A 24,453-nucleotide genomic window follows, 5' to 3' on the forward strand; every position below is an offset into this window, starting at 1 on the left:
AGAGTAATCATTGATAGTTCTTGCTTCTCGACATGATAATCAAGTTTTTGCAGTTGATCTCTGAGTGAACCTATCCTCATGAAGTATGAGTTTATTGTTTCACCTTTATTCATACTTATGTGGTTCAACTATCTTTTAGGAGCTAGGGTTTTGCTCGGATTGTTTATCTCATACGTCCTTTCAAGGGTTTTGAACATTTCATAAGCGTTGTCATATTTTAATATAAGTGGTATTATGTGATCCCTTACTGCATCTATCACAATTTTTACAGCTTTATCATTTCCTTCATTCCACACAGTTTTCTCAAGTTCATCTTCAGGTTCGGGCTTGTCTTCTTTTATGAATTTGATTACTTTGTTCTCTTTTAATACTATCATAATTCTGACTTTCCAAGCCACAAAATTTGCTGCTCCTTCGAATCTGTCCTCAAATCTAATTGTGTTGGCCATTTTAGAAATCTTCGATTTGATATGTAAACTTCGTTTTTAGTCTATTCGGATCTTGAGTAGTTAGGCTCTAATACCATGTAAATGTAAATAGACTGTGATAACTTTCAGAACAATCAGAATTCTGAGACAATGAATTTATACTGTTAGCATTTGATTTAAAGAAATATAAAACTGATTTTTTATGTCTTATCAATTTGCCTCTGCAGATACGAAGACCAAGCAATTATATCTTCTACCATTCACAGCATGTATCGTACTTATCAATCTTTTATTCAACAAAGGGTGGCGGATATATATCACTTGTCTTCATTGGATCGTGCCTCCACAGGGGGTTGCGATCCTATGTGGAACCACGTGGTTCCACATACGGTCGTGACCCCTGTGTGGAGCCATGATCCTTCTACACCGGCGGGATTACTTAAATCAAACATCACAATAGAAAACTAATATGTTAGTTTAATACTAACTTAAATAAATCTCAATTAAATCGCAAGTATAATAAAATCGAATTTCTGGGCGCTAATAAACAGATTACGATTTTGTTTAGAGTTACGACTGAGACTAATTTTAACAATTAGTTCCACATTAAAACAATCGATTTCACTTCCCATATGTACATACTACATATACATATATCTGTAATAAATTGTACAAATTTGCAAAAGTTTGAAATAAACCATGTTTGCCTTTTCCACATAGCACAAATGACTGGCCTCCCCAGTTAAACTGCCAAGCTCTAAGGGGTGATGCTTACACCAAGATCCCATCCCATCGGTCTTGCACCTGGTCTCGTTGCTTTTTAGGTGTCAGCACTTCTGAATCCCCTGCCACTTGACTATTATTGTAGATTTGGTCCCACATATTGAAACAACAGGCACTTATTCTGTGAATGCTAAAAAATATTCAGTAATTAACTTTCCAACTGAAAGGATTCAATCAGATGCAGAATAAGGATATGCATTAGTAACTAGCAATATAGTACAAAAGATAGCAGGCTTTGCTACTTATTCTGCATGCATTAGGAGACGCTTACTGTACATCTTACTCAACTTATTTCAACGCTCACCCAGTCTTCCTTACACATAAAAGACTTGGCCTACATTTAAAAGGCTTTCATGAGGAATATTAAAAATGACACTATTTTCCCTGCATATCCTTCTAAGGAAAGCATAGATATAATCAACTGCAACTTTCTTAATGAGACTAGATTCCCTCCTTGCTCTTACAACAGTATTTCCAAGGATATGTACCACCCCAGCATCCCTGCACTCTGCTAAAAATTGCAATTCATCTCTGTATGTTGGATGTTGAGGAGCACTATAGCTAACACGGTAACCTGGTTGTTGTTGTGGAGAAGATCTTTCAGAGATAATTGAATCATTAGATGAATCTGCTGATACCATGCCTAAAGAGATTGAATTTCCATTTGCTATGCAGAGACTAGGAGCATTTTGAGACTGCTGCTGTGACCCAAGGGTGTACTCCTCAGAATCTGAGAAACTGTCCATCAGCGACTCGTTCCTGATAAATTGGGACAGGGCATCCAAGAGCATTTTTTCAAAGTTGTCATCTTTCTTATGCAGATCTTTGTAACCATACCTTGCAATGCATCTAAACATGTGGAAATCAGTGGGGCCAATGCGCCTTACAAGGAAACGTTCTTCTTGAGGAACAGTATTTACTGGCAGATACTTCACACATACAAATACAACCACAGAGTGTATTGCAGGAAGATGAGTAACAAAATGGGAGAAGATGTGAGGCACTCCATTTGCAAGCTCTGTATATACAAGGCCAACCCCTGGAACTCTAACCAAACCAAGACTCGGGCCTAAACCCAGAATCCATGCCATAGAAACCTTGCTCTCCATTTCAAATTCGTATCTTTTCAGTGTACCATAATGCCAGACATACATGATTATGAGGAATACAAATGCAATCACAAGTGGAGCCCAACCTCCTTGGTCCACTTTGAATAAGACAGCTGAGAAGTATACAAGCTCCACAAACAAGAAGAACCCACAAAATATGAACACTAGCAGCCAGTTACTGCGCCACACAATTAACATGATAAGCGCCATCAAAATTGTTGTCACCAGCATAACACCTACAACTGCAGTACCTGTTTGTAAGCAACCCAATTGCTTGTTAAAATCATGAGTATCTTAGTCTTCACAAAAAATTCTTTGCCAGAAAACACATTCAAATACAGAATCATTCTCTGAAGCAAAAACTCTGCTTGGACATTTAATCCTGCACAAATTAGGACCAAGATACTTTTTCAAAAATATTCAAAATAAGCTGCACATTAAGTTATTAGACTCACCAATATATGCATGTATAAATAATAAATCCTACATTTTCCCTTCCATTATTAGTTTATAAGATATCTATTGCTATGCAACACTAGCAAAAAAGTTTCCATCTCTTCAAATTTTGCCTGATATGGGAGAAGTCCTACAATTTTCCTAATTTTATGCTGTTCTTTATCAAGAACTTGTCTGAAACTGATTTTCTCTTCATTTTAAAAGTTGGTTTTTTTCAACTCTAGAAGGCTTGAGCTGCTCCAATTCTATTTTAATATTCTATCCACATGGTGGGTCATAAGAGATCAGATGGATTATGGGTTTTAAAGGCACATTCCAAGCATATATTTTAATATTTATGTATGTATGAATATGTTCCATGGTGTTTGCAGGATGGGGACAACTGAGGACTGCAGGATGCATTTCTGGGATGGTAAGGAATGGGAGGCCTTTTTCTAGGGATGGCAAGGGATGTTGATTGAAAAAAAGGAAAATTAAAAAATACAGAAATTTTTATTATTTATATATAAGGCATTCATCATATTTATCATGGAACTATATTACATAACATTGGAGCTGATATGAGAAATCACATGAGAGTCCACATAAATTAACAAAATTTAATTGCTTTCATTGTCAATGTTATGAGGTAAACTGTTACAGTTAATAGTCTTAGAAACGCTAGCTAGTGTCCCAACAGTTTGCATAGTGAGTTAAGCATCAGCTTGTGTGTGTGTGCTCCAGACCTAGCAGCAATTTAACCTCCAATTGCAACTATACTATTTCCTATCAGGCTTGGTTGATAATCTCTTATTATTGTTTTTACCTAACGATGGATCCACTAGAAGGATCTGAAAAGTTTGGAAAACAATTCCTACACAGGAGACTCCAGAAGCCTCTAACATCACAGGACACTGTGAAAAAGACAACCTGAAAACTAAAAAATAATTATCTATTATCTGTTGTCATTTCTAATCTAGTGTGAACTTCTTCCAGTTTGTCCCATTTATTTATTTTCTCACATGCATGGTTGTACAAAAAAACTGTATCCATAAAGTTCAGGTAATCATTGCAGGTAAAGATTTATATTTCCATTTTGTCTTAAGTGATTGCAAACTAGCCAAATCACAAGTGCATGCTCATAATGAGAATCTCATATAATGACTATTTAAGAAATCATTCGCTCATTATTGGTAATATGTAACAATCTGCATCAGATATTTTAACTTGTGGTTTCAAAAGGTCACTTGTCAATATTCCAATTTGCTATTGGATGTAGCACCAAATTTACATAAATGATCTTGCACCACGACTATAAAAAACCACCAAATTGGTTTTAATGCAGCAGAATTTTCAACTATGATCCTTTTTTCTTACTTATCTTTTGTTTCTCTTCCTTTTTTTCTGTTTTTTTTTCAATTTCTGACATTTTTTGCTTGCTCAGCCATAGGGAACAGCTGCCCATCCCCTGCCAAATTTTGCCCATTTCTAGGATGTCCCCACCTTTTCTTCTGATTGGAGACAGACCTGGGAATGTTTCCTAGATGTCCTCGTATCCCCAAAACATCCCAAGAACAGTAATGGCAGGAAAATCCCAGGGAAGGCATCCCCATGTAACATAGTATATTACATATATACACACAAGTATGCCTATATATCAGTACCTACATACATGTGTGTGTGTGTGTGTGCATTTATAATATATAAACAAGTAATTCACTAAATTGTCATGGGATTGTTGTAACATGCCACAAGGTGTAGCACAGTGAAAAGATTACATATATCAATGGTTACAAAAAAAGAGTTATAACACCAAACGTTACTAGAGCAAAAGACACAAAACAGTATCTACTCTTATAGGCATATAACATAGCTGAGAAAAAAATGGCCTAGTTGCCAAACCCAGTCTATTGTGCAGACGTTTGTATGATTCCACCAGTCTGGGTCATTGTTTGGTATTATGGTAGTTTATGCCAGTAAAGTGCACAAACTAAAGATTGAGATAACTAGAGAAAGCAGAAGTCAAACGAGAAAATTGTGAGATTAATGATCCAAGGTGATAGACGCTGAAGAATAGAAAAACATTTTTTACCATTAGGAGGAAGATACTTAAGAATCAAGATAATTCAAAGACAGTGTGTGACTCAAAGGGGAAGGTAGGGGCTGATGAAGTGGTTTGAGCTGTATAGAGTAGCTTGAGATGGATATAATCATGCTCATTACAGAACGGGCTAGATGAATAATTTTCGGAGTATGTCATTTAAAGACAAAATATTTACTATCTAATCATGAGAGAAATCCCACCACATAATAATCCCAATCCAATTGAAGACTCTTGTAGGCATACAATAAGCCTAAATGCTAACCTCTTATAGTGAGATTGTATATCCACTTATGACTTTATTTTCATGTTTCTGGTTGAAAAGAAACAGTATAGTGAGATTGTAGGAGAACCAAGGACTTAAATCCTAGAAAATTTACACTAAACAATTACTAACAAGCAATAAATAAGAAATTTGGAGAAATATAGCACCGAGATGTACTCTCCAAGTGTGTGACATGGTATAAACTATTCCATCTTGACAATATATTGATGAGTAATTCAACACATCTTTTTTCCTTCTGGGAACAATTCTTGAAATTGAATGGTTGTTCTATATATTACACATTCTTAGCCAGCTTATTTTCACCGCACAATACATCACACTTTAAGAAAGCATTATTAACCTCTTAAACTGCTTGTAGGACATAATTGTTTGACTTGAATGGGGGTTCAACCTAGAATATTACTAATGAAAAGTGGTGTCTACACGTGTATGTCAGTAAAGTGCATCAGAAATTGTTAGCTTCTTACCACATTTATAAAAGTCTATAGAGCTTAGCAGCTTTGAAACATGATAGGGCTCGACCCTAGCATATTACATGAGAAAGTGGTGTCTACACTTGTATGTCAACAAGCCCATCAGAAATAGGTAGCTTCTTACCATATTTATAAACTGATATAGAGCTTAGCAGCTTTGTCACATGATAGGTCATGATTTGAGAGATAATTAGATGTCAATGTAAGTTACATCTTAAGAAACCAAATAATTCATTTTAATTGCTTGGGATTGCATGGAACACATGTTGGTGTAATTATATAACTGCACCTTATATTAAGTTTACTTAGTTAATTTCATTTATTATTTTAAGGAAATTAGAATATAAGAGTACATGTCAACTCCCTTGGTTGATGGGATTCTTTGCCACCTCTACTTCATTCACTCCTTGATTGACAATAGTTAAGTGCCAAATTTCCCTCATTAAGGTGAGTTCATTGAACGCATCTACTCCTACAGTTGAGTCAATCCTCTAGTTCACTGCCCCTTTGAGACACTTGTCATCCTAACTTGTACCTGCCTGGAGTCTATATATTGCGGTCCATTTTCTTTGTTCTATAAGTATACAGTGATCCATGAATACAGATATTGGAATGTTGTTATTTTCATCTTGTTTGCATTTAAATTAGTGTCATCTTGTGTTATTGTCCTTAGAGACATTTAGTATTGCAAATTCTTTATTAAATCTAACATGACATTGGAGCAAGGCGATTGAGGTGCACAATAGTTCAATCTGGGCTATTATCTTTAGCTTCTTTCACCTATAGAGTTTATATTCTTTTGAATTGGATGTTTTTCAAACCACTAATTTTAGGAGGCATTCAGGGAAAAAAATAGATCATTCCATGCATTCAAAAAAGTCAAGTTAGACAAAATAGGCTTTCATTTATCCTCATCAGACATCATGAAATCAATTTAGCAAAAAACATTCCTATGGGGTTTTGGTTTTTATTTGCATTTTGCAAACAGCTCACTTGTTGGAGCACTTTGGCACAAAACAGACCTTTCCATTGCATCCAAAGTGGCCAAAAAATATAAATCAACTATCCATTTTCCAAATTTGAAGCAGGACAACCAAAGGCAAAATCAAATTTGCAAGTGAAGATCGTACATGTACCTACACAAGTCTAACATGGTTTTTGTAGACGTATAAATCTGACCACTTTCTTAAATAAATATTTAATATTTATTTTAACCCCATTTTCCTATTAATTAAATCCTATTTAATTAATTTCTTCATTTTCATCTATTTGATTAAATAAATTATTCAGTTTATTTAATTAAATTCACCTAAACCTTTTCTAGCCTTCAATTAAATAAATCACTTTATTTAATTAATTCCCCTTTCTTCTTTTTAATTAAATTTACATTTAATTAAATTGACCTTTGCACATAAATAAATCTAATTTATTTATAAAATCCCCCACTTGTATGTATGCAAGTTGCATCTATTTTGGTTGACATAAAGCAATTTTATTTTAATTAAAATCCTAAATCCCCCCACTTGCATTTTCCTACGTCTCCCACTTGCCTCCTAAACCTCTTCTAGAGCCTTCTAGATTCTTCTAAACTATCTTAATTGGCCTAATCAACTCCTAATCATGTCCTTTCCCTAAATTTGAGGAAGTCACTTCTCAAATTTGGACGAAAGTCTTCTAAATGCATTTAAGGCTATATTTCTTCAACGAGCTAACTTGTTGAGTTCCCCCAAATTTGGAAGGACTCTTACAAATTTTTCCCCGAAGTCTTCCAAACCATTAATGGTTAACTCAACCTTCCCCTCATGGTTAGAGACTTTCTCTCTAACTTAACCCTCATCTAACTCAAGGGTCTCATCAAACACTCGTGGTTTTGACCCTAGTTGTCCTATCTAACCCTTGCACAAGAGTTTACCCCTTGGGTAAAAGCTTTATCCAAGGGATGACCCTAACCCAACCTTCACCCAACCTCCTAAGGTAACCTTCATGTTTTCTCAGGCATTTAATGCCTCTTGCATCTCCTCTCAAGCCACCTCTTGTTGACAATTGTCACCATTTCATTGGTGAAAATTGTAAACATGGATTGAGTAACTTTCAATCCTAGCCCTATAATCTCAACCCTCCATTTCCCTATTTTCCCTATAAATAGAGCTCTCATTCTTCATTCTCCATATCAAGTTTTTATGCATCTACATTATAGTCTCATAACATTAAGCACGTTATCTCTCTTTAATAGAATAGCATTTTAGATCATTTGTTATAGCATTATAATCTTAGATATATCATGTTAGCTTCGTTTTAGTATCATTTTCATATTAGTTTTAGATTTATATCAATATCTTGCACCATATCATTATCTAGTTTCATATCTAGATCATTCACTAGGATCATAGTTGCATCCATTTTGATCCTAGAATCATTTAAATCTCGTTCTCTAGGTTGTCATCTTGAGGATCGAGTGCTCTTCCAAGTGAGGGCCATCTTGAATCTTAGAGATCTTTAGAGATAGAGGAGCATGGAACAATTTTAAAGAGTTTTGATTCATTAACTTGCTTTGTTTTGTTTTGATTTCTAACTCTAATGCAATGTTTAATGTGTATGTTTGAAGTGTTCTTCTCTATTGCAGTTTGATCCCACATTTCCGGCATACAGTTTTTATTTAAACTTTACTATTTGTAATTTGAACATTGTAAAAAAAATTAAAAGAAATGAATTTTTATATAAGCTAAAGCACATACAACAAAGGGGTACACTATACTTGTAAAGAACCCTGCTGGTTCTAACTACTAATGCTGGTATTATTTTTTGTTTGGGTTTTGTTGTTTTGTAATTTTTTGGGGTTTTTTGATACTATTACAACATGTAATTGGTAAAAATAGATTGTATATTTACAAAAGAAATCAAGTCCCTTATAGAATAGAAAATTTACAAAGAATGGCGAGTTTCTAAAAAGAAACTACTGAGAATCATCTATTGATTATATTACAAGAATATTAAGCATTAAACTTATATTATAAAATATAATTTTAATACCCTCCCTTAATGCTCAATCTATCAACTACACAAAGATGCCCTCTGAATTTTGCAAACTTATCTAGACTGAGCAACTTGGTGAGAATGTTAGCAGTCTGATCCGCAGTTGGAACATACTGCAACTGAACTAAGCCGTCTTCAACAAGCTTTTTGATGAAGTGACAGTGAGTTTCCACGTGCTTGGTTCTTTCATGGAAGACGGGATTCTTGGCAAGTTTGAGCACTCCCAGATTATCAAAGAACAAGGGAGTCGAACCTTCTTGAGATATCTGCATATCCGCAAGCATCCAACGAAGCCAAACTGCCTCACATGCTGCCTTAATTGCTCCTCGATACTCTGCTTCTGTCGAGGAGAGAGCCACAACCTGCTGCTTTTTACTAGTCCATGTGACTGTACCAGATCCCAAACTGAACACATGTCCAAATGTTGATTTCCTGTCATCCCGAACTTGCCCAATTTGAATCTATGTAACCACCGAGTCTAGGATCATGACTCCTAGTGTAAAAAAGTCCATAATCAGAGGTGCCCTTCACATAACGCAGCACACACTTCGCTGCTACCCAATGATCAGCCTTGGGGGCTGTCATGAAGCGTGAAATGTAGATCACTGCAAAACTAAGATCAGGTCTAGTAGCAGTAAGATAGATGAGACTGCCCACTAGTTACCTAAATTGTGTTTCATCTGCAGGAGGAGAATCAGACTCGGCTGACAACTTCAGTCATGTCTCCATAGGCGTGGAAGCAAGTTTACAATCTTGCATTCGAAACCTGTCAAGCAAGTTCCTGGCATACTTAGACTGAGAAATAAAAATGCTACCATCAATCTGCCAAAGCTCAACACCTAAACAATAATGGAGAAGCCCCAAATCTGTCATATCAAAATCCTTGCATAGATCCTGTTTGATTTCTGCAATCAAATGTGTTGAATTGCCAATAATGATCAAGTCATCCCCATAGACAACAAAAAAGAGAATATCATCACCAGAGCGTTTGATATACAAATTACTGTCAGAAGGTCAACGTTGAAAACCATGAGCAACCAAGTAGTGATCAATCTTAATATACCACACTCAAGGAGCATGTTTGAGTCCATAGAGTGCTTTCTTGAGTCTACATACTTGATGTTCTTTGCCAGCAACCTTGAAACTAGGAGGTTGCGTCATGTAGACTTCTTCCTGCAACTCACTGTTGAGGAAGGCACTCTTAACATCCATCTGATGGACTTTCCACCCAAAGTGAGTTGCAGTAGCAAGAAGAAGACGAATTGTACTCATCTTGGCAGTAGGAGCAAAGGTCTCCTCATAATCAATGCCCTCCCGCTATGTGAATCCTCGAGCAACTAATGTGGCCTTGTATTTATCTAAGGTACCATCTGAATGATACTTGACCTTATACACACATTTGCAACTAATGGGATTCTTCCCTAGAGGAAGATCAGAGAGAACCCAAGTGTTGTTCTTCAGAAGGCTCTGGTATTCTGCATCCTTTGCTTGTTCCCACTCTGGAATCCCTTTTGCCTCTGTATAAGTTTGAGGCTCATAAATAATATGAATGTTGGCCATGAGAGAAAAGTTAATTGTATTTTGTTGCTTGCCCTTATTCCTAGAAGATCTACCCTCAATGAGCTCATCAGGACGAAGATCATTGATGATCTTAGCCCACCACTTAGGCCAGAGAGTAGAAGTGCCAACATCAGATGGAGTAATAACCGGAACTGGAGGTGGAAGAGGATCTGGAACAGGTGGAAGATTAGCTTCATCTGGAGGAAATTTAGGTAGTGCATCATTAAATACAAAATCTGCATCATCCCTCCCATCAGGTGAACCAATTGGAAGACGAACACCCAAATCAGAAGCCTTCAAAGGCTAATCCTCATAATTCTGCTCAGACAAGGAAAGCTGAAATGGTCCTCGATCTTCATCAAAGACAACATCACAACTGAAGATAAGACGATCAGTGTCTACATCAATCAACCGGTAAGCCTTATGGTTGTCACTGTACCCTGTAAACATGAGCTTCTGACTCTTGGAATCCAATTTGGAGTGCTTGGCATCTGGAATCCATACATATGCTAAAGAACCAAAAACTTTCAAATGACTGATCCTGGGTTTGCAACCACTCCATGCTTCCTCAGGAGTCTTCCCCTTAACAGCATGAGTGGGAGACCTATTAAGGAGATAGACTGCAGTAAACATTGCTTCTGCCCAATACTTCTTAGGAACATTTATGTGTTCCAGCATAGACCTAGTCATTTTTGTAATGGTGCGGTTGCGACATTCTACAACGTCGTTTTGCTGAGGGGTGTATGGTGTTGTTAACTAACGTTTTATGCCATGTGTATCACAGAAAGTGGAGAAAGCAGTAGAACAAAAATCCCCCCCATTATCAGACCTAAGAGTAATAATAGAACAACCGGACTCTTTTTCTACTAAGGCCTTAAATTTTTGAAATACATGAAACACATCTAATTTCTATCTAAGAAAGTACACCCACATTTTACGACTGAAATCGTCAACAAAAAGCAAGAAATACCTGCACCGAGTAACAGGAGGAGTATTCATTGGACCACATACATCAGCGTGGACTAACTGTAGTACCTTAGAGGCTCGCCATGAGTCACCATCCTTGAACGGTGTCATGTGCTACTTCCCAGCCTAACAAGCTCCACAAACTCGTTGATTCTAAGTTTGAATTTCAGGTAGGCCATGTACTAAATCTTTCCAAACAAGCTGAGCAAGGTAGTGTATGTTCAAAAGACCATATCGTTGATGCCATAGATTGGTGATAGAGGAGGATTTTGCTGCAAAGGCATGCTCAAGAGAATCACCTGTATCCACAAGTCTGTAAAGACCATGATCCTCAATGCCAACAGCTATAGTAGTGTGCGTCGCACAATCAACAATCGAACACTTGTGTGCACTGAAGATGACATCTAGCTAAGGAGAATGCCGCATAATTTCTCACTGAGAGATGGTTTAGTTCCATGCCAAAAACGTGGTATACATTGAGGAATATGAGATTCCTCCCACCAAACTGTATCTGAACGTTGCCCTTGCTGACAACGGTATACTCTTCACCTCCTCCAAAAATAACTAAATCAATATAAGGAGAGAATTATGTAAACCAATCACGTATGTGAGTGAAATGTCGAGAAGCACCAGAATCAATATACCAAGCAAAAGATTTCACATGGTCTGCAGGTCTTTTAGCCATGAAGGCATAAAAGGTAGACTCTTTCTGCTTCGTGTGCTCAGCAACATTGGCTTTAGGCTGAGACCCTCCCTGCTTCCGCTGCTCGGAAGCTATATGATTGCGACAATCCTTAATCATATGGCCATATTTGTGACAAAAATTGCACTGAACCTTTGTCTTCTTCGAACCTTCTTGTGACTGACTGGAGCCCTTCTGCTGAGATGACTGAGATGACTGAGCTTTGCCTTTATCCTTGTGAAAGGATTTGGCTGCAAAAGCTTGTTTTGAGGAGGACGAAGTGGCACCGCTACCAAACTGTTGTTTCCAACAATCCTGCTGCAAAAGTTTGGTGCACAACTCCGAAAATTTCAAATCAACATTCGTAGACATAAGGTTGAGAGTCTCTGTGAAGTGCTTGTAGGATTTTGGTAGACTCTTCAAGGTAATGACTACCATATCCTCTTCCTCCATTTTCCGACCAATAGCTTCAAGCTGATCTCGAATGCCCTTAATCTTTGTGAGATGTTCTTGTAAGGACATTCATTCATCCATCATGATGGAGAACAACAGATTCTTCAGGAAGAACGCTCGGCTTTCGTCGGATGTCTCATGCAACTCCTTCAGATGCTTCTAGATTTCTGCGGCTGACTTGCCAAAAGGAATCTGAGGTAACTGGTCATATGTGGCAGAGAGCTTAAGGAGCATGATGGCTTCTCGATTGCGATCATCAAATTTGTCCTGATTTGATCCGACTGTGGAAGGACGAGATTATTTTCCCAAAACCAAATCATCAAGGCGACGATATTTGAAAATTGTTAGCATGCGTTGCTTCCAGGTGTTATAATTTTTGGCATTAAATCGTTGACTACCTTCCAACATCAAATTGGTCAACGACACCATCTTGCACATTTCCCAATGCACAAAAAAAAAGAAAATTTGAAAGGGCGTGAATCTGAAACAGAGGCAAAAGCAGGTATAGATTTCAAAAAATGTATGGTTGGCACAAATTGGTAAAAATAGATTGCGTATTTGCAAAAGAGATCGAGTCTCTTATAGAATACAAAATTTACAAAAAATGGCAAGTTTCTAAAAAGAAACTGCAGAGAATCATCTATCGACTATATTACAAGAATATTGAGCATTAAACTTATATTATAAAATATTATTTTAATAGATACAAAAAAGCAATGCATATAATAACTATGTAAACATCTGAAATTGAAACTAAATTGATCACATAAAAATAAGGGCAGGAATCATTATTAATTTTCTTATTCATAAATTTTCATAATATCGTCATTCACATGCATACCCGATTTTATGATCAGATTTCTTCTCTTCAAACTCCTAGCAAAAAGCAATTACTAAATGCTCAAAATCTCCAAGAATCGATAGGATTTATTTGTGCCCTTGATACTGATGCCTTTCCCAATGCTAGCCGTAACCTTCCTTGGTGAGTTCGAAATTTATTGCAGCTTCCTTCATGGAAATCGAACCCTCTTCATGTGGCAGCCCTTTTTCTGAAAACCGTACTGTTATTTGCTGCTGTGTATGTTGACAGAAATGCTAGTAAACAATGAATTTTTAATTTTCCCAGTCACACCAATGATATGATCACTAAATCTGATAAATAGCCCTGTGAACAGTCCTTCAATCTGCACAATGATTACTTCTGGGTGAAGCCAATCCTGTAAGCTATCCTCAGCTGGTATTTCACAACCTCAAGCATCTCTGACAATGAAGAATGCACGTTCTCCAATGTCTAAATCTCTGAAAATCTGCAGGAAACCCTTGTCTCTCCACAAACTCCAAAGCTCACAATATTCAAGAGAAATAATCATCAAACATAATGAATCGAACTTCTCATTCCAAGGTTTATATAGTCTCCAAGAGAAGTTTGAACTTATCCAAAAAGGTATTTTTAAAAAAAACATTTAAATGAAATAACATTTCATTGACTCCAATACTTCAATAAATACCTTAGCTTAGGCTTCCATAAATTAATTGAATAATTGGCCCCTTCCAATGATGACTCAATCCTCAACTTTAAGTGAAATTATAAAGTTAAATTATAACTTTATAATAAGCCATTTAATGATTTAATATTAATTTGGCCACTAAAATATTAATAACTCCCAAAATACTCAACATTTTGAGATGTCGTCTGAAACAGGAGTCCATCCTGCTTTTCCCCATGTGACCATATGCTCTTTCTAAAAATAGAAAGGTCCTTCTCAATCAACTTCTGACTTACTATAAATAGTAAGTATAGCAAATGAAGTTCAAATGATGCAAAACGAAAGCCAAACCAAAGCATACTGAATCCTAGAGTAGATACCAACTGAAAGAGACCCTATGTCCATACTCATTAGCCTACGAGGGTCAGAATTATAGGCTAATCTACCTGATAGTGATGACTAATTAGAAGGGGACATCACAATACTTGCCATGGACAAAGCTATTGGAGGCTGGGACCCACCCAAAGCTATCACCAGCCTACAACTTCTAGCAACTAGAGCTAGCTCTGACGCTTGTTGCTTACAGCTGGTAGCCTTTTAAATATTTTCTAATGCCTACTACACCAACACTCCACCAAAGCCCAAGTTTGTGCCACCAACACTAGAGCTCTATTGCCCAATCACCAACACACCACTTCTCTATCAGTTGAGTGACCCCAAGGCCTCACCGATGCCACCACCACCGTCGCTCATGTACTGCTTGTCTACAATCTCACTAGTGGTGCCACCTTCTAGCCACAAAACTAATGTTGGCTTGCCATTAGGGGTAAAGGTCCTACCAATTCAACTTTTAATTTGATAGGCAGATTTTGTGAAGCCTTTTCTTAGCCACGCATATTTATTGGTTCATTCTTTTATTGAAATGAGCTAAAATTTCACTTCACAGTAATGTAAATTGTTTTTCTCACAATGTTTGCTTTTTCAAAAAAATCTCTTTCTTAGAGATTTATCTATATTTTTTCTATTTTTTCAAACGTCAAACAGATATAACTTCCACATACAAACTCCAATCAACAAGTCATTTTTTTTTGGTGCAGAATTTTCCAAGGACAACACATTGGTGCCATTTATTTGATCTAATTTTCTCTGAGACTATACTTTCAACTTTCTCTCACATTCTTGAAATTGTAAAACAACTACAAAATATAAAGAGGTATTGTAATTGCACTATATTGTAAAGTGCCACATCATGTACCTAATAAGGGTGTCATAATTGAGTTAATTGGGGTGGGGGGGAGGTGGTCGGGGGTGAACACAAAAACACTAATCTTATAAAGTGTCATCACATGTACTTGTTTTGGGGGTCGTAGCTTATACATGGGTATTTTGTAATTGTGAACTAAGATTTAATTCCATTCTAGGGGGGTTCAAACATGTTTTAGGCATTTTGTTTCACCCTTTTATTGCCACCCTACACAGAGGAGACTACTTGTCCTAGAAAGAAGCGATAAAGAGTCACTAACTTAAGTAGGATCTACTATCATATCTCCATGGACTTGTTCTTGAACCGAGTGACAATGAATAGAAACAAACTTGGCTAAACTACAACAAGGTCTACAAACTAATATATCTTACAATTTCTAAGAACACCCTACATCACATAGAGAACAATAATTACCCTATCATTGCCATGACCATAATTAGGTAGTTGTATGGTGATCTTGAGCCTCCAACAAATTCAAATTGCGATGTTCCCTTAGAGAGATTTGAACACATGAATATAATTGTCAAAAAAACTAATCCTCCTCCTGCCCCATCTATATTCGTTCATATTTACACCACTAACATGAGCCATTCATGGGATGTGCAATGTTGTCACTTGGTGCGCACTAAGATTTCAATAGGAGATTTTGATTAAACTATGCCTTTATGAAATATGGTCCTATATTCCAACATACATTCGAGGGGGGTGGACACTTTGAACTATGGCATGCATGTAGCCATTGCATTGAGCTTTGAGTCTTATAATCTAGGTTTTCAACACTTGGGTGTCCTAGATGCCAATCTCAAGTTATGATGCAATATCTGGGCAAAGGTCTAGTATTTCCTAATTCAACTTCATGTAATTTCCAATACAATACAAATTTGACTTAAGACCCGAGGAAAGGCTTTGATGCATAATGTTGTGACATTTGATATCAGGGGGATCAATTTTAGTGGGCCTAATGTATTAATAAGATTTTGGCAGAAAAATATAAAAGAGGAGTGACTGGATAAAAGGAGGCTTTTTGAGTGAGAGTGAGCATCTTTTGCGATTGGAGAAAAAAGCTATTATATTCTTCTTGGGTAGTTGCGTAACAAAAGAGGCTTACAGATTTGATGACGAAAACCTTTAGATCTCAAAGTCAAAGGGCATATTGCTTTGACATCGGTGGGCAGATCCATACAAGGTTTGTATGGGTGTATTCAAAGGGATTTCCATTGGAGTTTGTGGCCAATTTGGCAAGGGTTTTTCTTGGGAAAGATCAAGAACAGAGTTGTATCAGTGAGAAGCCTACTTTTCTTTGTAATAATTCTCGATCGTTTAATGGATACAAATACCAAGTGCTTTCACTTCAGTTTACTATATCATTTATATTTATTTTTTATTTCCTTTCATTATATCCCATTGAAATAAACAGGTATGTATGTATATATGTATGTATGCATACAAACATGCATATGTACATACATACATATGTATGTATGTATATATACATACATATATATGTATGTATGTATATATGAATGTATATATACATATATACACATATATTGTAATGTCCCCTATTGAGACTTTACTTGATTTACCCTCAAATTCCCAACAAGGGTTGGATTGTGTTCGAAAATGGAAATGTAACTTACTTTCTTGATTTAGAACCTGCAGTCAGATTAGTTATCAAAAGATAAATAAACATATAATCCAACAGGTTACAAACAGAATTCTATTCATCATCATAATAGTCATAGCATATGTGAGAATCCTTTGACGCTTTACCCAACGACTCACCCATGTTATGAAGCCCATGAGAGATCATACAAGACACCTTGAGCCTATCCATCAAATCCGGGGGCACAAAATTACATCCGTCAATCGGCCTCCCAACTCAACTCGAATGGACCACCGGGCTACTTGCTTTCCTTATATGCCCATATCTCCCCTCCATAACAAGATGGTAGACTGAATGAAGCTTAAAAGGAATCAATGTATCTATTATATTATGTAGTGATTACATGGTAACAAGAATAACAATATATTTAAGTATATATAACAACAATCATGTATTATCCAAATAATATGCCTATTTTATATCAATACAAAACAGTAATAGTTGAACCTAATCGGAATGTCACATATTATCGTTCATACCAAAATACTCACATCAGTATATAACTATTAATTATAAACAATAGGGGTTTGCTCCTTCCCCATCAAAGTGCCATCTATAATATTGCATAATAGTATTAATTTTAAAACTAGTTTACAATATTAGTTATATACTTGTTCGCAATAGAATCCATGGGCGGGGTGTGCAGAGAGCTTGAGTCATATTGAAGCGGCGATTTAGAGTAGATTTGCCAATTGCTTTGACACTCTCATATGCCCCGCACGATTTAGGATGATTGAGGCCCTTTCAAATTCGATTGATGACTGCCATTACTCCTCCCACTCCTTTATTTAGGGATTTTCAAAGGTCAAAAAGAAAACTAAGGGATAAAAAAACAAAATATTTCAACATTGATTCCACATTGACTCTGATTCTTGTTGTGACCTTTTCACACATCACCCCATTGCAAATGGGGCCCCCTTGCTTTTTTGGTCCTCTTGGTCTTTTGGTTGTGGTTCTTTTGGTCTTTTCGCAACAATCCTTTCCGTCTCCCCGGTTTGCAAGTATTTTTGATAAATTCTAATCAAGTCTACAAGTGTTTTGAGCAAATTTGACTAAGTTTGAAACCTGCTTTGTCTATTTTAGGGTTTTTCCCTTCAGACTTAGATTTGAGGTCATTTTCTTAGGGTTTTGGAAAATCTTAACGTTGCAATGAAGTCAAAACCCTTCAAGGAAGCTACCAATAAAATTTGAGTGAATTCTGAGCACTTACTATTTTTAGCAGTTTCTATTTTTAGTAAGTTTCACTGCATCCCGGATTGGCCTAATTTTGCATTTAAACAAACTTACTATTTTTAGCAATTTCTATTTTTTGTAAGTCTATTTTTAGTGTCACCCTATCCCGGTTTGCCCTAATTTGATGTTTGGAAGTACTTACAATTTTTAGTAAGTCTATTTTTGGCAGGTCCACCTCAGGCAGTGGTCAAAGACACTGAAGGCAGAGCATTCTTGAAAATCCAAGTCCAAATCCAAAAAGTTGAAAAAGCAAGCAATTGATTAGAAAAATGGCTAACTGAAGTGGAAAAAGCAAGAAAATCCTTCTAAGGCAAGAAAAATCCACTTCAATCCAAAAATGGCATCCAAATCCAGATGATGAACAGAAATGGACAAGTCAAGGAAGAAAATCCAAACTTCATCAAAATTCCTTTACCATGACAAAGATAGCACCCAACCTAGGAGAGGAGCGCCAAACAAGGGTAAGGAAGGAATTTCCTTCCAAGTGAAAAAATCTTGCACCAAGTGAAATTAGTGCCCAAACTTGGAAGAGAGCGCTAAAATGGCAAAGGAATTTTCCTCCAAGGCACAAATTCCTTCACCAAGTGAAATTTCCGCCCAAGACTGAAGGAAGGCACCAATGTGGGGTCAAGCAAGAAAAGGTCCAAGTATCAATAATTCCTCCTCCGTAGTCAAATGGCACCCAAAATAGGAGAAGGACGCTAGAAAGAGGTATAGGAGGAAAATTCTCCTTAAGCAATTTTCCTCCTCCATGTGACAAATCCGCTCTATGTTGATGAGAAGCGCCAAAATGGTCAAGAGGATCCTCCAAGATAGAAATTCATGTGCACTAGGCAAATGGCACCCAAGGTTGGAGTTGGGTGCCAAAAGGACATCAAGGAGGAAATTTCCAAGAGCCTCAAAATTCCTTCTCTAGTGCAAAATATGCTCAAGTCAAAAAGAGAACATGGAAATCAAGGACAAGGAGGAAAAAGTTCAAAGTTTAAATTCTTTCCCTCCACTCTATATGAATTCAAGGACAAAGATGGAGCAAGAATTTCATGTTAAGGAAGATTTTTTCATCTTCACAAATTCCTCCATCACCCCAAGAATGTGCCCAAGCAAGAGGTGAATTTTTCGTTTCTTGGAAATTACTCCAATCCTCCCAACATGCACTCAAGGACAGAGTTGGGCACCAAAACCATGCTGAGGAGTAATTTTCCTCTTGAAAGAAATTCCTCCACTACACCATAAATGTGCTCCAACACGGGTGGAGAGCACCAGAATCTAGTGAAGGAGGAATTTCCAGTTTTCATAAAATTCCTTCACCTCATAAAAAATGTGCCCAAGGAAAGATGAAGAGCGCCAAAATCCAGTCAAGGAGGATTTTCCTCCCGGGACGAAATTCCTTCACCAACAACAAAATTGTGCCTAAGTGTTGGAAATTCCTTCCTTTAGGATAGTATTCTTGGAAACAATGAAAAATTGGTGTTGTGTTGGAAATTCCTTCTTTCACGACAGAATTCTCGAAAACAATGAAAAATTGGCCGAGTATTGGAGATTCCTTCCTTCAAGACAGAATTATTGGAAATGATGAAAAATTGGCTAAGTGTTGGAAATTCCCTCCTTTAGGACAAAGTTCTTTGAAACAATAGGAAATTAATTGGCTAAGTATGAAGATTTTCTCTCTCCAGAACTCCGGATAGGACAAAATTTCTCAGACATGGAAAAAATGGTTAGGTGACAGAAAATCTTTCTCCAAGACAAGGTATGCATGAGAACACAAGAAATTTCCTTCAGGACAAAAATCTCTTTAGAAAGATTCTCTCCTAGAATTCCGGACGTATAGGATTTCTTCTAAAGTGGAAAAAATTGTTAAAATTCTTCCAAGGCGGGAAAATCTCCAAGTGTGAAGAGGATATTTCAACACTGAAATTCAAGCTGGAGAATGTGCCAAGTGTCTCTCCATGGGAGAACTGGAAGCCATCATTGCCAGATTCATTGCATTCGCCATTAATGAACAAGATAATGGTCATCCATTTTTGGACAAGAATCTTTTGACTACATGACAACATGGTGGCCCATTCATTGCTAGGAATGTTTGACCAAGTGGCGGCTGATTCAATGCATGGCGACCGTCATATTTAAGGAGGTAGTGGTGCATTTATTGCATGTTGGGTGAATTTGGATGAAGTGCATTTAATGCACAGTGGGCGATCTTTGAATGTAATGGGTAATTAATGCATTATGGACGCCATTTTAGAGCATGGAGCAATTAATCGGTAGTGGATGTGATTCCTTATTAATGTTTATTCCCACTACTTGGTGTCATACTTGGAATCTTTGGTCAAACCCTAGTTAGGGTTTTGCATGTTCAATCTTGGCCATTGATTGGTTTGTAATCTGGGTCGTCCATTTTCCTCTTGGAGGCCTATAAAAGGGGTTCACCCCTTCATTTGTAAAGTAGGGAGATTTGTATGAAATTGTTGCGATAAGTTATTGAAGTAATAGACAGTGATACATTGTTCTCTGATGGTGTTCATATGTGTTATTTCTTGACTTGCATGGTTTCACCTTCCTCGCTTAGTTTAGATTTGGTTCAAGCATTTAGATGAATGAGATAGATTGCATTGCTTTCTGGTGAGATCAATATGCTCATACATTTTGCGGATAGATGATTTCTATCAGCAATGCAAGGTTGGACTAAGCTATTTTATGTGTGCGTTCTTAATTTGGATTGTTGGATGAACATTGTTCTTTGATGGTGTTCATTAATGGTTTAAAATCTATAAGCACAATCTTTGAAGATTGCACCCACTTTATGTAGTTGTCTAAAACTGGCGAAATAAAGTGTGGTCGATCTCGCCTAATCATTGTTATCTGTCAAGTTCTTAGAATTAGCTTAGTCTTCCTAAACCCTTTCCCCTTTATTTTCAGTTCATTCCAATTTAGTTCGTTTGAAGCGGAAGCATCATAGAATTGCTATATCTGATGATGAAGTTCCACCCACAGCAAAGAAATGAAAAAATGACCCAAACGTAAGTCCCCTTGGATTACCAGCAACATCCACCAAACGAGTCTATATCACAGTAAAGTCGCTAGTACGTAGTTGGAACCTTGGAGTCAATGTATGATCTTCCTGCAATCTTAGCATACATCTGATTTTGATCAAGAGAGGATAAAGTGACTGTTGGAAAACTTTATTCTGTGTTGGTGTGGTCACGAACACCCATCAACATTTTTGTCATGGATCAGCCCTATTTCTAAGCAACACAGTAATTTCACGAGTTTTTCTAGAGTTTTGTGACTTTTTACAAAGATTTTTTTCACTTTTTTTGCCATTTTTGGGGGCTTTTAACATGATTTTAATATCATTTAAATGCAAAAGGTTGTTGAAAATTGTTGAAAATTGGGTCAACAATTGGTCAACGATTTTTTTTGTGAATCGAGATATAAATTGGCTAACTCCAGGATTCAAGATTAATCAAGTATAATCGTGATTTTTGTTAATTCTTGTAACGTCGGTCGTACAATTTCATAATTTTGATGCATGGATTAATTACATGTTAACATATATGTTAATAGATAAACTATTAGTATATACGCTAACATATATGTTAATAGATAAACTATTAGTATATATATGTTAACAGAATTTGAATAAACTTAACATGGTATCAGAGCTAAGTTAAGGAAGATCAAATTAAATTCTGTAACGATCATATAGACTTTCACCCGACTCTTAGTAGATCACATTCCTATAATCCTAATGGCAACCGGAGTTAGGTTTGAAGATCGACTAGATGGAGCATCAAATTTTGTATCTTGGAAATTCAGGATCATGCTTGTTTTGAAGGAAAATAAAATTGACTCCCATGTCAAAAGTGAAATTCCTGAACCCTTGGATGATACGGAGAAAATTCAGTGGAGCAAGGACAATGAGAAGGCTCTTAAGATAATTGTGGATTCAGTGAGAGACCACATTGTGCCAGTTATTTCTAAATATGAGACGGCTTTTCAGATGTTCAAAGCCCTAGCTGACATTTATGAAATCAACAACACTAGCAAGGCTCTCACCTTGAAGAATCAACTACACCATATAAAGATGAATAAAGGAGAGACAGTTACATCCTATTTCTTGAGGATCACTGAGCTTAGGGATCAACTATCCACTATTGGACATCTAGTAGACAACAAAGAGCTTGCTATGATGGCCCTAAATGGACTTCCTACCTCATGGGAATCGTTCATTCAAGGAATCAATGCTCGTTCTAAATTTCCTAAGTTTGATAGATTGAAAACCGATTGCATTCAAGAGGAATCTCGGCTTGTCACAAGAGGAATAAAACAAAACAATGGTAATGAGGACATTCAAGTTCTAAACTCTAATTCTCACGAGAAAGGAAAGAAGAAGAACTTTAAGAGAAAGAGGGACAACGGCTCAAATGGAAAGGGGTCTTCAAAGAAAAAGAGAGACATTTATGAAGTACAATGTTTCAGATGTGACCAATATGAGCACTATGCAATGAAGTGTCCAGACAGGATCAAGCAACGGGCTTCAATGGTAGAAGTTAAGAAAGGGAGTGATTCCAAGAAACTAGTCTTATGAATCGCTATGAAAATCCTAATGGCAGACATGTGATTCAGCCTTATGAATCACAAAACCTTCAGGTTGCTCCAAATAAACTTCTTCTTCAATCTTACCATTCAGAAAAGAAGTCAAAATCTCTACTATCTCTTGAAATTAGGATTTTCCAAGAATGAAGCATATCAAAATCTCTACTACAAGGTAATCAATGGTGAATTATTAATTCTTATTCTTTATGTTGATGATCTACTAATCACAGGAGAGGATAATCGTATTTCTCGGTGTAAGAAAGAATTAGCCTTTGAGTTTGATATGAAGGATTTAGAAATTCTTCACTACTTCGTTGGATTGGAAGTTTGGCAGCGGGCAAATGGTATAATCCTTAATCAAGGAAAATACACAATTGATATACTCAAGAGATTTGGAATAATGGATTGTAGATCCATGACCACACCTATGGAGATAAATTTGCACAAGCTAAAGGAAGCAGTTGCAGAATCAGAGTTTGCAGATCCTACCCTCTACAAACAGATTATTGGATCTCTGATGTATTTGGTAAACACAAGACCCAATATATGTTATGCTGTTAATACACTAAGTCAGTTCATGTGTGAACCTAGGGAAATACATCTTGTTGCTGCAAAGCATATTCTGAGATATCTTCGAGGAACTATTGGTTTTGGCTTGAAATATAAACATGTAGACCTTGACCTACATGGATTCACTGATTCTGATTGGGTTAGAAGCATAGTTGACAACAAAAGCACATCAAGATGTTGCTTCAGTTTAGGATCAGGAATGATCTCATGGATATGTAGAAAACAATCTTCAGTTGCACAGAGTTCTACAGAAGCTGAATACATTGCAGCCTCCATGGGAGCAAGAGAAGCAGTATGGCTCCGGAAATTGCTTGTAGGACTGTTTGGTCAGCCCTTAAATCCTATTGTCATCTATTGTGATAATCAAAGTTGCATCAAGCTCTCAATGAATCCAGTATTTCATGACAGGTCTAAACACATTAAGATTCTTTATCACTATGTTCGAGATATGGTGGAAAGGAATGTGATCCAACTGAATTATATTAGTACAAGTGATCAGATTGCAGACATTCTTACCAAGCCTCTCTCCAGGATCAAGATTGAACACTTTAGAGATAAACTTGGTATGGTTGAAAATGTTATTTAATTTTGAGAGAGTCTCATTTATTCTGATATACTAATATATTTAAGATGTTTAATGTGTAAACTCTTTTATCATGTGTGTGACTCCATGACTTCATGGGCCCCCTGTGAACATTATTAAAGGATGACGACTTTTCAATAATGAACACTTGTTTCAAATTGATATTGTAAGGTGATGATTTTATATTTATCAATTTATCTATCTTGATGGATATCATGTGACTTGATATCTATGGACATGTCATGATAGTATATATCTCTGAGACATTATGGTAGATATCAGCTGGTTGGTATCATTAAATAAACCATAATTATGATAGAGATCTTCATGGTGAATATTATGGACATAATATTCGTGGACATGCCATGAATCATTATCAATATGGTAGGCATCATGTGACTTAATGCCAATGCACATACCTTACTTGATAACTATGAGTTATGGTGAGTATCATGAGACTTGATATTCATTGTTGAACCATATCTCTGAATATCACTATGGTGTGATATCTTTTCTCTTCACAATCAATGGATGAATTGTGATGTTTTCTCTAACATGAAATGTGTCCTCCCTAGCTAAGAGGGAGTGTTAATTCTTGTAACGTCAGTCGTACAATTTCATAATTCCGATGCATGGATTAATTACATGTTAACATATATGTTAATAGATAAACTATTAGTATATACGCTAACAATAAATAATAAATAAAATCTAAATCGAATTATGGTGTTTGCCACCGGTCACA

General features: G+C 36.6%; 1 protein-coding gene across 2 annotated transcripts in view; it reads right to left on the reverse strand.

Moving 5' to 3' along the window:
• Positions 1 to 916: 916 nt before the first annotated feature.
• Positions 917 to 24,453, reverse strand: part of LOC131067819 (putative potassium transporter 12) — a 61,075-nt gene continuing 37,538 nt past the window's right edge. For both annotated transcript variants that reach the window (XM_058002982.2, XM_058002983.2), the window contains exon 9: positions 917 to 2,571. In XM_058002982.2, the coding sequence (XP_057858965.1) occupies positions 1,526 to 2,571 (1,046 nt within the window). In that variant the 3' untranslated portion in view covers positions 917 to 1,525. The remainder of the gene's footprint in view (positions 2,572 to 24,453) is intronic.

This window comes from Cryptomeria japonica, chromosome 8 (genome assembly GCF_030272615.1).
Source record: "Cryptomeria japonica chromosome 8, Sugi_1.0, whole genome shotgun sequence".
Taxonomy (NCBI): domain Eukaryota; kingdom Viridiplantae; phylum Streptophyta; class Pinopsida; order Cupressales; family Cupressaceae; genus Cryptomeria; species Cryptomeria japonica.